General features: G+C 31.9%; 2 protein-coding genes across 5 annotated transcripts; one reads left to right on the top strand and one right to left on the bottom strand.

The window, feature by feature from the left end:
* On the top strand, positions 1 to 10,087 carry Bma-nhr-91 (Uncharacterized protein; the record flags this gene model as incomplete). Of its 4 annotated transcripts, XM_043075223.1 has the most annotated exons (11): positions 1 to 101; positions 258 to 500; positions 1,707 to 1,903; positions 2,478 to 2,652; positions 5,660 to 5,811; positions 5,954 to 6,357; positions 7,991 to 8,224; positions 8,316 to 8,506; positions 8,733 to 8,860; positions 9,484 to 9,631; positions 9,883 to 10,087. In XM_043075223.1, 11 exons carry the CDS (start codon positions 1 to 3, stop codon positions 10,085 to 10,087), a joined length of 2,178 nt encoding a protein of 725 aa, XP_042931157.1. The 4 variants fall into 4 exon arrangements, with proteins under 4 accessions (XP_042931157.1, XP_001898020.2, XP_042931158.1 ...); XM_001897985.2 differs by lacking the exons at positions 1 to 101; positions 258 to 500; positions 1,707 to 1,903; positions 2,478 to 2,652 and having other exon boundaries at positions 5,736 to 5,811; XM_043075224.1 differs by lacking the exons at positions 1 to 101; positions 258 to 500; positions 1,707 to 1,903; ... (1 more) ...; positions 5,660 to 5,811; positions 5,954 to 6,357 and having other exon boundaries at positions 8,153 to 8,224.
* Positions 10,088 to 12,043: 1,956 nt separating this feature from the next.
* On the bottom strand, positions 12,044 to 13,060 carry Bm393 (Uncharacterized protein; the record flags this gene model as incomplete). The annotated part of the gene is made up of 3 exons (XM_043075222.1): positions 12,044 to 12,121; positions 12,632 to 12,771; positions 13,036 to 13,060. The coding sequence occupies 3 exons, from the start codon at positions 13,058 to 13,060 to the stop codon at positions 12,044 to 12,046; spliced, it is 243 nt and encodes an 80-aa protein (XP_042931156.1).
* Positions 13,061 to 14,024: the final 964 nt, after the last annotated feature.

Below are 14,024 nucleotides of genomic sequence, written 5' to 3'. Positions count from 1 at the left end.
ATGAGTACGGAGCAGACATCAGCGTTCCGATCTCCTGTTATCACCTCGTCCACGTCTGCCAGAGTAACTCATCCTATTATTGTACATCCTCAACCTATCAAGTAAGTATCTGATTAGCAGTTATCAGATTTATGATTAAATATGCTGTCTTTTGGAAGATTTGAAAAATATTAAAACACTCTGATTTTTTTGATACTATTAGTATGTCTAATTATTTTTTCTTTTATTGTGAATTTATGTTGTTTTGAGTATTTCAGACCTTACTCACATGCAGCAGCTACCGATCCGTTTACCCTGTATAGCTATTACTTAACACACATGGGTCATGGCTTTGACCTACACCAGTTAGCACAGATCACCCAGCCATCCTTTCTTCCCAGTTCAAATTCGCTGTCTCCGAGTACAGCTTTAATCAGTAACTCGGTTCCTCCTACTGCTGTAAGAAATAGAATCGGTTGGAATCGAGAGACGAGTAAAACGAATCGGAAAGAGCAATGCAGGTCAGTGATATATAACTTGAATTATTGACTTTTCTAAATTTGTAGGAAATTTTTCGTTTTCCTCTCAGTTTTGTTCACAAAGTCAATTTTAATATTCTCACCGAAAAAAAGATCTTTAAATATTCTATCGAGAAAGTCCGATTTTCTTGGCATACTGCTATTCTCCAACTTCTCGGTACACGAAAAATGAGAAAAATCTGTTGGTAATGAGCTGATTCAATAATTTATTGACAGTTAACGTCTTCTTCCTAATCTGAATTCAGAAAATCTACTAAGAGAATCTAAAATTCTAGTTCTTGATACTTGCCTTTCTATGCTTGTCTAAAAGATAATATTTGTTGTAAAAGCTTGTAATGGATAGGTATCATGAATAATAACTGAGTTAATTTGAAAAAGTCGAAATAGATAATTTATTCCCGAGGAAGGAGTGAGGAAGATGACCTTGGTAAACTGAAAGAGTCCTATATGTCCTTGTACTGTTGCGATGATGCTTTTGATCTCTAGATTACCCAACTCAATCTATTTTTAAATAGATGAAAACTTGTTTTGAAAGGGCAGCAAGGAAAAAAGCACTGAAAGAAAAGAGCAAACTAGTAAACTAAGCACCATCTGCACTTCGACTGGAACAAGGTTTTATATCCGGATTTTCTGATATCATCTGATAGGACTGTTTTTCATCATCTCCAAAACTTAAATTTTTAAAATTTGCCAAAAAATTTAATATTTCATGAATACTTTGGTATTTACTTATTAAAAGTATGATGAAAATTTCAAATCTCAAGCTGAAAATGGAAGGTTTTGAAATGAATGAATCAGTTACAATGATTTAAAAAAAAAAAGAAGAAACGCAGTTTTGGTACATATTTAAAAAATATTTTAAGCATTTTCTTATGCATCATTGATTATTCGATTGCTTTCTAATTTTAATAATTACGCATTATTTGTAGCAGATGCATGCTGCGAAATCAAGTTGTAATAGGTAAATTTGAAATCGTTAATCTAATCTTAATATGTGATTTCATTCTTATAACACTGGTATTTGTAGTAATAATATTAGTAGGCGGTAATGTCTAAATTATAGATCCAATTTTTAACTTAATTTCGAAGTTATTTGCACAAAGTACTTAAGTCTGAAATTCTTGTATACTACAATATTGCAACTGTGTGGTTAATAACTTTGGAAATGAAAGATGAAAAAATTTTAAGCCCTGATTCACCTCAAAGTGTGGAGACATCATGCTCAAGAACGTCGCAATCTAGTACGTCACAGAAGGACCGTATAACAACGACAACAACTGGATCTGATCGTGGCTCTGATAAATTCTCCTGGTTGAGCCATTACAGCGTTGAACCAAATACGGCCATCATGAGCTCCAGTATGAGCAGTCCATCGTTGACATCAGGTTACATTGCACCAACTAAAATGTCCATTGCTATCACATGTGCAGAGCTTTACTTTGATTACTTATATTTCAAGAAACAAAGTATTATGGATAATTTAAAATTTTTATATCTTCTATATGACACTTTTTTGAAGACAATTTCATTTGCGATAAATTTTGGCTAGCAAAGAATATCAGCAGGATGGTACTCTCTCTCTATGATACTCATATTTTCTAATATTATACGACTGAGTTGTATTCTTGATATGTTGACTTATGACCACTTTTGAATCATTAAGGGAATATTAATACATTTAATTAAATTTTGGTCAGAAATTTAACTTTATTGAGTGTCTCAGAGCAATGACTCAGAAGTCTTATTTTCTTAGTATGAACAAGGTTCACCATTCCATCCCTCAAAAACACAAATATTTGCTCCTCATTTTTCTATGCAAATATTTCCGCTTGCATTCAGAAATGAAAAATAGAAGTGGAAGAAATTAGGAGTGGCTGATAAACTTGATTGATTAGTAAGTTGTGATTGGAATTCGAGATTAATTTTTAGGTCTATTTCTAATATCGAATAACTCTTCAGCTCAGTCAAATGGATCCGAAACAACGTACACGTGGAATGGACGAACAGACGGGCGTCGTTCAGGCGAATTTACCGCAGCGCTTATGACTGAATATTTAGACGACGATCCATTATTGTGTGCTATCTGTTCCGACAAATCATCAGGATTGCATTACGGCATTTATACATGTGAAGGGTAAGCATTTCTTATCAGAGCTCTTTCGATTATTCGGGGACACAGCAATAAGATTTTAAGAATTATTACGATCGTGAAATTTAAAAGTAAGCTAGTGGATTAACTAATAAATGGTATTGTTAATTGTGATGATGCGGTCTTGTTAAGATTGATTTGGAGATGTTATCAAATTATCATTTAAAGAATTTATTTTTTACGAATGAAAAAGTATCAAAGGATAAGTGAAATGTTAAACTTGATGTTTCCATCTTAATCATTTCATCGTAGTTGCAAGCGTATGATTTGAAAATATTAACAATTTTGAATAAGTTTTAACTAAAAAAGATGAAGTAGCTCATTTACCATGAATTATCAAATGATATAAATAAATTAATCATACAATCCTCATGAATGGAACTTTTATAACTTCAAAAAAGACATTTAGCAATTTCGGAATATATTTATTGGTTGTTCAATGATTTCTTGTAATAAGTGCTATATATCCAGAATAAATCTACTATATATCCCTGCTCGAAAATTCTGCCACTTATGCTTCAATGGCTGGAAAAGGTGTACGATGAAGAAAGAATGCGAAGATATTTCATTTATAGGATGTTAACTTCTTCACATGTCATATAGCGGTATAGTAGTAGTGTAATCGTAATTAGTAACGGTAGTAGTAATAGTTGTACGATTGGTACATCTCTTGTAAATGAAAACTTGCCTGATACAGAAATCGAAGCCAATATGAAATGGGTTATCAGGTTTCCGTCGAAGACAGACTTTTCATTCTTTCTTTTTCATGCTATTCATCTTCCCGTACTTTTTTGAGGCCGTCACCCTACAAACAAATTGTTTTTGTGTCCGCCTTTTTTATGCATTGAAATGCTGGAAAGTTGACAGGATGGCAGTTCATGGTGCGACGAAATCAGGCATTTGCTCATTGTTTCAAAGTGTGATTTGAATTAAGGTCAGTAGATATAGGCATATATTGGTGAACTTCATTTCTTGTCGAGAATATCCATCGTCGTTCAACATATTGCACGAGAATTCACTTATCTACATTTTGCTTTGTTCAGAGATGCATATCTGTAGTTGGAAGGAATTTTTGAAATGCCGCATTGGTTTTACTTTTTATTTTAATGCTTCCTATCCTCAACTTACTTAATCATTGCTTCCGCTTCATCGTTGACTTACTTAGTCTTTATAGTAAGATTTCTCAAACTTTCGTGTTCCGTTTTCTTTGTTGTTGTGGTTTTCAAGCGTTTCATTGATGTTCGCAAATCTACAAGAGTGTGGAAAATGTTGAAGTGCTGAAATACAACTCATAATTTTCAGGACTCCTTTGTTTGTATTCTTTTCGATAATTCGGCCTCACTGTTTTGTCGTTAATAATTCCAACACTTTACAAATAATGACTGATAAGACAGAAAAGTCTGTTAACCATAATTCTATACTATTGCAAGGTCTATCAATCATCACTAATGCACTTATTTTGAGATATATTATAATAAGCCAGATTGCAGTAATTTGAAAGTAAAATTCATCCTCTCTGTATAAAGTGCTTATGTTGTGTAAATCAGTTTTCTTTTTTTAATTTCAGAACAGAATGATTCCATAATTTCCAGAAGGCCTGCATTAGAAACTCGTTTCATAACCACCAAGTGATTTGTTAAATTATACAGTGACACTTTAGGACGTAACAAGTAAATGGCAAACAGTCAAGATTTTTTTATTCTAGGAATAAGTAGTAGAAGAAATCAATATCTATACTAATGGAATGACAAGTCAATACTTAATTTTGATCTGATATGCTATTGAAAAAGTTTAGGTACATATACGTTGGAGAGGTTGAAGGCTAACATTCAGGAGGAAATTTATAATTTCTCAGTTGTTACTAAAATGGCTTTTTTTTTAAAGGTTTTATTATTGTTACAAAAGTTTCACCTCAGTGTCTAATTTATTGTTATCCTAATCGGATCCTTTCTCTAACTTATTATTACATATTCAATTTTCCCTGCACATTTTAAATTTGACTGCATCTCCGAGGAAACAACTGTCAGGAAGATAATGAACAGTTTTTTTTTTTTTTTTTCTAGCTTTGTACACTTATCAGAAATATCTGCTAAAGTAATTTCCCACATTAGTTAAATTTATAGTTCTATCATATTTTTGCATTCTCATAAACGCACTTCTCAATATAGCTATGATCTTATATTAGATGTCTTGAGAAACTTAGCATATACATTCAAAAGCAAAATATAGAAATGGTGAAGCGGCTGTTTATATGCTTTTATCATGTCTCACTATTCCATTTAGGTATTCATTTAGAGCAACACTTAGAGTAGACATTTTAATTATAGAATATATGAAATATTGTGAAGAGCGGCAAATGAAAAAGCTTAAGACTTAATGGATACATTCAAGAACAAAATATAGAAATGGTGATTGCTTGTGTGTTATTATCATCCTTCGTTATCTTATTTAGATACTCGTTTAGGACAACACTTAGAACAGACACTTTAATTTGCACATAACGACCTAAAACGCATTCGTGTTGACCTATTTCATCGGAATCATTTCTTCTGCAGATGCCCTATAAAACCGGTCATCACGATACTTCACTCACTGAATCATTCCTTACCACTGTTTATTTTTGTACCGGTACTGGGTACCCAGCATTCAAAGCATTTACATTTACATTTACTGTCTATTGAATAATATCTTGTAAACATTAAAAACATCTACAGCTAACGTATGTTGTTAGCATTCAATAAAACTTTACAGAAAGTGGTTTTTAGAAATTTTTAAATGGTTGAATTGTTTGTCTTAGAATGAAGAAACCAATTCGTATTTGTTTTCTAACATCCTTGCCTAGGTGTCTGCGTAAAGATATTTTATTAACAAACTTTCTTTTTGCGGTTTGAGTTCTTAAAGCGGATAGAACAAAGTTTCTTCAACAAAAAATCCGGTTCTGACGCTATGCTTATGAGATTGTCTTTAGCAAAATGATAAGTTTAATTTTCAGGTGCAAAGGCTTCTTTAAGAGAACGGTGCAGAACAAACGTGTATATACATGCGTTAGTGGTACTGGAAACTGCCCGATGACAAAGGAACAAAGAAATAGATGTCAATTTTGTCGATTTCAAAAATGTTTACAGCAGGGTATGGTCCTTGAAGGTTAGGATTTCCGACATTTAATCATTCAAATATTGGTAATTGTTAAAGATAAATTGCCTATCCTCTACGTTTTCAATATTATTTATCAAACAGATTCAAAAAATGATATGTATTTAAAAAATTAATCAGAACTTAATTGAAGCGGTACGGGAAGATCGAATGCCAGGTGGTCGGAACGGAAGCGCTATTTACAATCTTTACAAATTGAAATATAAGAAGACAAGACGTTTACAAGCGCTTTGTGAAAGTATCTTACGAGAAACTGCCCCACGTTGTGGTACCCCACTAGGTGCTTCCGACAACACTTCAAGAGGTACACCTCCAGAACAACGAACAATGGAACGTACACCACTGCAAAGTTCACTCCTGGGTACATCAATAATGCCTGATGTACATCCCAACACCGAACCTCTTAATTTGTCAGCTAAAGAAAGTGTTACAAGAAGTGAAGAAATACCACCAACAAGTGGCTCTAGTAGTAGGGTAGCTGTTCAGTTTGCCTGCAGCAGATCTCCTCTTCCTACTCATAATAAGAATCTCATACAAGTAAGAGTTGAATTTTTAATTTTCTGTTCACTTCCAATATTATCTAATCGAAAATTGTGTCAATGGTTGTGTTTCTTTTTACTCCGCCGAATGAGCAGATGGAATGCGACATTAATTATAAGAGAGGCGATTGACTGTTATTAATGACAATTTCACCGTTTGTTTCGTCTACCGATAAAATTGAAACTGTTTGCTCAAGCTACAAAATAAGTCCACTTGAATCCGTCAGGAATGTAAAAAGTTGTAGCTTTGATTTGTATTTCCACTGTATTTTATTCTCACTCAGTTCCATGCTGGCACATTTTGCAACATTTGATTCGCTAATACATTTAATTAAATCAGTATTTAGTTAGTCTGGTGCAGGTCAAAAAAATCTCCTTTACATTAATTGAAGATATTTACTACCGAATTAACTTCTGATTTTCTTGAACAAATTGTTTTAATCTATTAAAGCTTTTAGACAAATATATTTTGTGATAGTTGGATGGTTGAAGTTGGATGATCTGTCTTGTGCTTACTAAATTGATATCAATTTTATGTAGGTGTCTACTTGGATTTTATTCAATGAATGGTTGTATAACTATTTACATAACTGTGTACATATTTATTGTTTTTTTTTTTTTTTTTTTTTTCATTTTTGCAAAAAACCACCAACACAAGCACCTTCTTAAAAAGTTATTTTGTAGTCACAATAAATCTGTTTGGGACAATTCAATATGATGATTTTGTTAACATCTTGGTTGCAGTAGATCTTCGATAGTCACTGAATCTTATAAATAACTCGATTAAATGTCAATTCTTTTTGGAGACTCCTCATATCATTTATTTTATGAAAACCTTTAGATGTTCTCGTATTTAAAACTAATTCATTCCCTTAATAAAGGTAGAGATCTGTTCATTAAGATTTATATGACGAGAAATAACAAGGCCATCATATCTCTTCCTGAAAAGTCGAACTAAGGTGATTTATTCAATAATAATTGAATTCTTGAAGTTTAAGATACTACTGCTCTTCATTGAATATTTACCATCCTTCTTGCTCCGATTTTGATTACCATTTCAAATCTTCTGTTATGAATTTCTTGCTTTTAGGTTTGTTAATAAAGACTGGAGAACATAGAAGTATAAATGGATTTAATATCCAGTAATTAAAAATAAAATAGAGTGATATAGAGTGTAATAATGATTTAAAGTCGAAGATGATATAATAGGATCGATATCTTAATTACAACCTTCACATTTATTATTGTTATTTCTTTATCTGTCGGATACATTCACATTTTCTCATTTCTACCATCCTTTCTATACTTAATTTCTTTCATCAATACTTAAATGGGGAATCCATTCACCATTCCTAAACTGATATGATCTAATTTTATTTGTACAAGAATTTAAGAGAATAAGAATGAAACCATAGTAATATCAACCATATCAATATTTTTTGCTACTTTGAATCCGTTTGTTAACTCATAAAATAAAAAAGAAGCAATTTTGCGAAAATCGAATGCTTCTTGTTATTTCTGATTCCAGTTTTTACAGAAATTTATACTCACAGTTCAATTGGCTACGATATTTTTGCTGATCTTACTAATATTTTCCTTATACATTCAAAAAAATAATTTTCCTCTTCCAGGAACTAATTGAAATAGATCATATCGAGAAGCTAATCAATCTAAAAGGTTTACGAATAGCGCAGCAATTGGGATCATGCAGTGACGACCCGACGATCCCCGCATGTCAGAGGTTGTCTAGAATCGGTGATGAAATTGTTGAACAACTGGTTGAATGGACCAAGATGCTACCATTTTATCACGATTTACCTGTAGAAGTGCACACTCACTTGCTAACTCAACGATGGGCTGAACTGGTCTGGAATTATTCTCGCTTACTAAATATGTGATTATGATTATTTGCCTTCCTTATTTAACTATGTCCTCAACTTAGATCACAGATTTCAGGTATTGTTGTCAGCCTGCTTTTATGCTGCTTCAACAAGAGTTTCCAATCAAGACAGTTTGCCGGTCAGTTCGACAACTACTGATGATAGCGAAGAAGTATCGTTCGTTGATTCGTCCGTCAATCTCCAACTGCTACAGAAGCGATTATGTGCTGTCATGGGGAAACATATACCATTAGAACATGTCAACAAGTTTGTTTATTTTTGAAATTAACTAGATTTGCGTTGTCGTTATTGCTATGGATGTGGTCAAAGTAAGAATGATAAACAACAACAAATTATCAAAGTGTTTATTCGTTACCATTTGTCAACAGACGCTGACATTACGATATTTGAAATAGTAGAAATGATTGAGAGTGCTTAATATTTTTGCAGTGTTATTTTTGGCAGTCGCTATCATTTTCTTAATTTGTTTTAGAGAGGCCTCACCCTTAGTTGAAAAATTTACGGCATTACTACATTCATTCAGTCGTTTGAAAATTACTTTGGAAGCGTATGTTTGCCTGAAAGCTATCACTCTACTACACTATACACCTCACAGTTGTGGTTTGTTCCATTTAAATAATTTTAATCCTGATATTTCATGTGTTATCCAAAGTTTAGAATAATGTTCCAAAAATAAGTCAAAATAGACTCAATTTATTATTTATTATTCTTGATATTTAGGTTTTTTGAAAAAGGCTTATCTTTCTTTAAAAATGGAAGGACAATAGAAAAGTCCTTACGTTTCCTTTTTTTTTTCGGATGCCACAAAAAAGAAACTTTATTCCTTTTAAAATCATTCAAAATCTACTTGAGGAACTGAAAAGATAGTGTTAACTCAGATTGTCGTGATGGTAATGATATGAAATCTGTGAAAGTATAATTCAATTTGTGAAAATGTGATAAAATGACTATGTAGAAAAGAGTTGAGAAGGATTTGTTATCTTTTTAACGACACTCTTAACTAAAACGTTTCGAGCGTTTTTAATTCTGAACAAAAGAACTCATTTTCTTTGTCATCTTTCCTTTTTTTTTTGATGCAATATAACAATTTTTGCTTGTCAGTATAATTCTAAAAACCATTATATGACTTCGGATTGACACAAATACTGAAAATAAAAGCAGAAATAAGAAATAAGATAGTCTGAGCGTTATCTGCATGATATAGACCACTTTTTGATTTTTAGATGAAACAGCTATTGATGTGAAGGAATCAATGGTGCGCAGTGTTTATGTCCGGAGAGTATCTTTAATACAGGATCAGTTCGTGAAGGCATTGCAGATACATCTTAGCCAGCATGAAAATGGCGCACGACTAACTGATATTTTAACATGGTACATTTTTATTTTAGCTATTCTGTATTGTTGGACACTGTAGAACTAATATTGGCTGTCAATTTATAGTATTCTTTAAAAAACTTCAAGAAATATAGCTTTAATTGGTTTCTAAAATATAATTTGCAGTAATGCTTTTAATTGAATATTTAAAACATTTTTAAGATCTCCATGTGATCAAAATTTTATAAAGCTTTCACGATTGTTTCACGACAGTTAACTGGTAATATATCGCTTAGTGGCCATTACAGGTTACCAATGTTACATTCTGCGTCATCGGTACTGTTACATAGCAAAATGTTTTATGTTCCTTTCTTGATCTGCAAAAATCCAAAACAAATCAACAGTGACAATCGTAGTGCAGAAGTCCGAACAATACTGTCACCATTTTCATGCCATCCTTCCGACACTATTACTGATGATGAGGAAGAATTGAATGCAACAAGCAGCTGTTAGATTCTGTTTTTCACAGTACCGGAAAATAACAGGAATAGAAATCTTACATTATAATGAGAAAATAATCTCTAACAGCCAGAAAAGTTTCGAAAAATGGAAAAGGTCTGTTCCGCGGCACTGATTATACTTATGGTTATGAACTTAATTATTTAATTGTTGTGTCGTAATTTAATTGCATAAGCTTTCGTCTTTTATTAATTATTCAGTTACTTGCATAGTCTTTAAAGACTTGCTTGTTATCTCTTCTAAAATTTGATTCACTCAGTTGTATGAAGTGCAATGATACTGCCTCACTATTTGTTCTTATTATCATTTTGATCAGCTGTACTTAAAAGTGCTCCAAAAGTCTTTCATTAACGACTTAAGCCAAACCTAAAAAATTGTCTCTCTCTATCTTTCTTCTTGTAAGCTATTAACCATTTATCTGTAACGTATATATAAGGAGCTGTAGGTTCAATATTGATATTAAGTCTTTTCTGTAGACTGTCCAGAAAAGATTTTTTAATCCATCACTGAAGGAATCTAGTGTTTAGAACAGATTTTGATAAGCTAAATTCAAAGTCGTAGGTCGTTAAGATTCACTGATATAGCGATCGCAAGACAACTGAGACTTTTTTTAACTTACGGCTCCTAGGGAGATGATATTTTTTCCATTCCAGAAACATAGGCGGTCGTTTTTTTCTTTTTTTTTTTTTTTTTGAATTTCTGAGATTTTGACTGAAAATATTACATAATTGATTTTATTGATAAAATGCGAAACTTCTGAAAAATGCTTTCCTTATATTTGAGGAATGCGCTTTTTTGAGGATTTTTAAATATGCATGGCTATATTTTTGAAAGTAAAAATCATAAAACGTATAGCTCGAATTTCCACTTTTTCAAATCTAAATTGTATATTTTGTACTATCTGAAATTTGCTGTAAGAGAATATTGGGCGTGGCTTCTGCTTATTTCCATTAGCGTATAACATTGATTGTAGTGCTTTTGCGATTTAGAAAGTAGTCGTAAATATGTTTATGTTAATTTCATTTCATTTTTAGCTCCTGTACCTCTAGTCCATATCCGGTTTCGCTGTATTTACTAATAGTTCTCTAAAAATGTGCAAACATTTCATTTTACGAAGTATCTAGAATGACTTCATTGAAGGAACTAACTGTGTATTTGCTAAAAATCCTATTTGTTTTCTTTGTCTTTTTCAACATTTATTTGCAGTCGTAAGAGTTTTTTGAGAAGTTCTTTTTGTCTTTCTACTATTATAAACCAAAAAAGAATTAAATTTATCATTGTGTATTATTTTAATAAAAAATATTCATTGTTATTTTTTGATACTGTTAACTGATCACTGATAGCTTAACAGCAGAGAAATTGTATGTTGCTGATTCCGTTGGATGATGTTTCAGGAATTTCTGCTAAATAGTAATTCAAGACTTTAGAAGTCCTGATGTCTGGATTCGAGGCATTAAAAAGAATTCAAAAAAGAAAGCTCAAATTATTATTAACAAATTTGGTAATTATGGTTTCCTTCAATACTTTCATCCAACGTACGGTGAATTAGAATGCTGAACTTAATGCAGATAAAGGATTTCGTTCCAGGAAACTTACATATTAAATTAATGCAGATTAAAGGACATATTTATAGTCTGTATTACATGTGTTCAGTGATGAACAGAATGATTCTGGTGGTAATTCGTTAAAATTCAAAATGCAGTGTAATTTTGATTAGCATAAGAAACAAATCAATAGTCTCATTCCATAAACAAATCTGATGGCAATAAAATACATGGAGGTTAAATTAAGCAATTAATCGTAAGACAAGGGGAGGAAATACTCAAACGGCAATAACTATCGGTGTGTTCAGAAACGAATGTCGAAATATAGCGATTTTAATTACTGCGTATCTTACAAAGCCATTTATTTTAATTTATAAATGATGATATAACTAGATCATTACAGTAACTATTGCAGGTAAATTGTTTTCTTGGCGTCGCGATTAGTTGATATAACATTCCGATTTCCGTTGTCCATTAGGTCAATCTCAAAATGTGAACTTTGAATTGGGAAAGAAAAGAACTTGGACAGTTTTCTGAAAGCTTCATAGTATTGAACTCTTTCTGGTTATCTGTATAAATTATTCAATTTCATGCATAAATATTCTTGAATGTTAAAGTTTTACTTTGTGTTATTAGAATTTAAGAAGTGCGCTATCATTCATTTGATGTTTTCAATTATTGTATTTCAAGGTGTCATGAATAATAGTTTTCTAAGTTGATGTATCCATACTTAACTGTTCAACAAAATATAAGAGCGAGTTTGCAGAAATTTGGTCTTGAAAGTTTACAATATATTACAAATTATTTTGTTAATTTCAAGAGTTTGAAAAATCGCAAAAAATTTATGATTATTTGAACCAAAAATGAATGCATCACTTAATTGAATATAAGTGGTCTGTCTTTCCTTTGTATGCTGAAATTACGCTCAAAATTCTTCTAATTTGTTGAAAAAACAGCATTTTATATAAAAGAACTCTATTATTACTAAACTCACAGCTTTAAGCGATTTGCCGAGTTCGAACAGATTGGTGTAGGGATCATATTTGCCGGATGACCAGAAACTTTTTCCTGTTCTGAATAAAGCCCCACGTAAAGCGTTTGTTGCAGTGAACAATGCCAAGCCAACAAACACACCTGAAATACTGCTTAATTATTATTGCTGAGAAAAAGTTTCTAAACTTATGATTAGCAAAGATTAATTAGCAGTGAACGGAGTCAGATTCCAAGGACAAATCAGCAAACGCTCAATTTAAATATTATCTTATGAACTTAACTACCAACTTGTCAGAGAATACATAAACTTCTGAGCAACAAAATAATTCTTAAAGATGAAAAATTAAAAGTTTTAAAATTAAAATTAAAAATACTTGGATATTCAGTTTAAATTTTAACTCTCACATGTGATTCCATAAGTTGCAGACATTTGAGCAGAAAGAGATAACGCTCCTGGTGGATTTAGTTGCACTGAAATGGCAAATCTTGAAATCTCTGAAGAAGGCGTGTGACTTGAAAGCATGAAAAATTTTCCATATGGCAGTAGCTATTGCTATTAGAGTCGAAAAAAAGCAACGAAAGCGAAGTAATTTAATTGGAAGTGTATTTAATCAGAAAATATCAACCATATCCCTTAATTTAGTTTCCGTTTTCAACGAGATAAAGTGATTTTTGATTCGATTTTCGCAACATAAATCTGTTATACTTTTCTATGCACTCAGCTTATAATAAATTATTGAAGAGTTCAAATACTGTCTTTGGATAGCATGATGCGTCATTTAGTTAGAAATCATTTGAAAACTTTTCAAACTGTTTTAGAAAGGTTTCCAGTCCTAGCATAGTACACTTCAAGAATTCATAGTTTTTTTCATTTTTTTCATGACAATAAACCGAGCTTTTCTCGCTCGAATTAATTTGCATCACAGGAATTGAAATCATTGAAAATGCTTGAATTCTCTTCGAGATTGTTCCACAAACCTAATTCATGCTAGAAGTTTAAATGTTGATATTACAGGTGGCATAAAACAGTTGCAACAAAACATATCTCTAATGAAGGATTTCATTTTGCCATTTCTAAGTTGTTAGTTATTCGGACCAGAATATTTTGTTGACATGTAAACATGGCTTACTCTATGTTTTGAAAGATTTTTCAAAGCTTTCTGTATAACTGAGCAAGTTATTCAGTCATTCTCTTGTATTCTATCTTTCAAGTAACAGCGGTCTGGAATGCATTTACTTGCTTAAGTAGAAGCTGTTTGAATGATTGTTCGTGGAGTAGATGCAGTAGATATATTTACATTTACGTGATATGCTGATCCTACATGCTAAGATCTCTGTTATATTCCATCTATTTTTTTTTTATTATCAAAGACTGGAAATTTTAGGAAATTTGT

Source organism: Brugia malayi (assembly GCF_000002995.4).
Source record: "Brugia malayi strain FR3 genome assembly, contig: Bm_v4_ChrX_scaffold_001, whole genome shotgun sequence".
NCBI lineage: Eukaryota > Metazoa > Nematoda > Chromadorea > Rhabditida > Onchocercidae > Brugia > Brugia malayi.
This window is presented reverse-complemented; position numbering and strand designations above follow the sequence as displayed.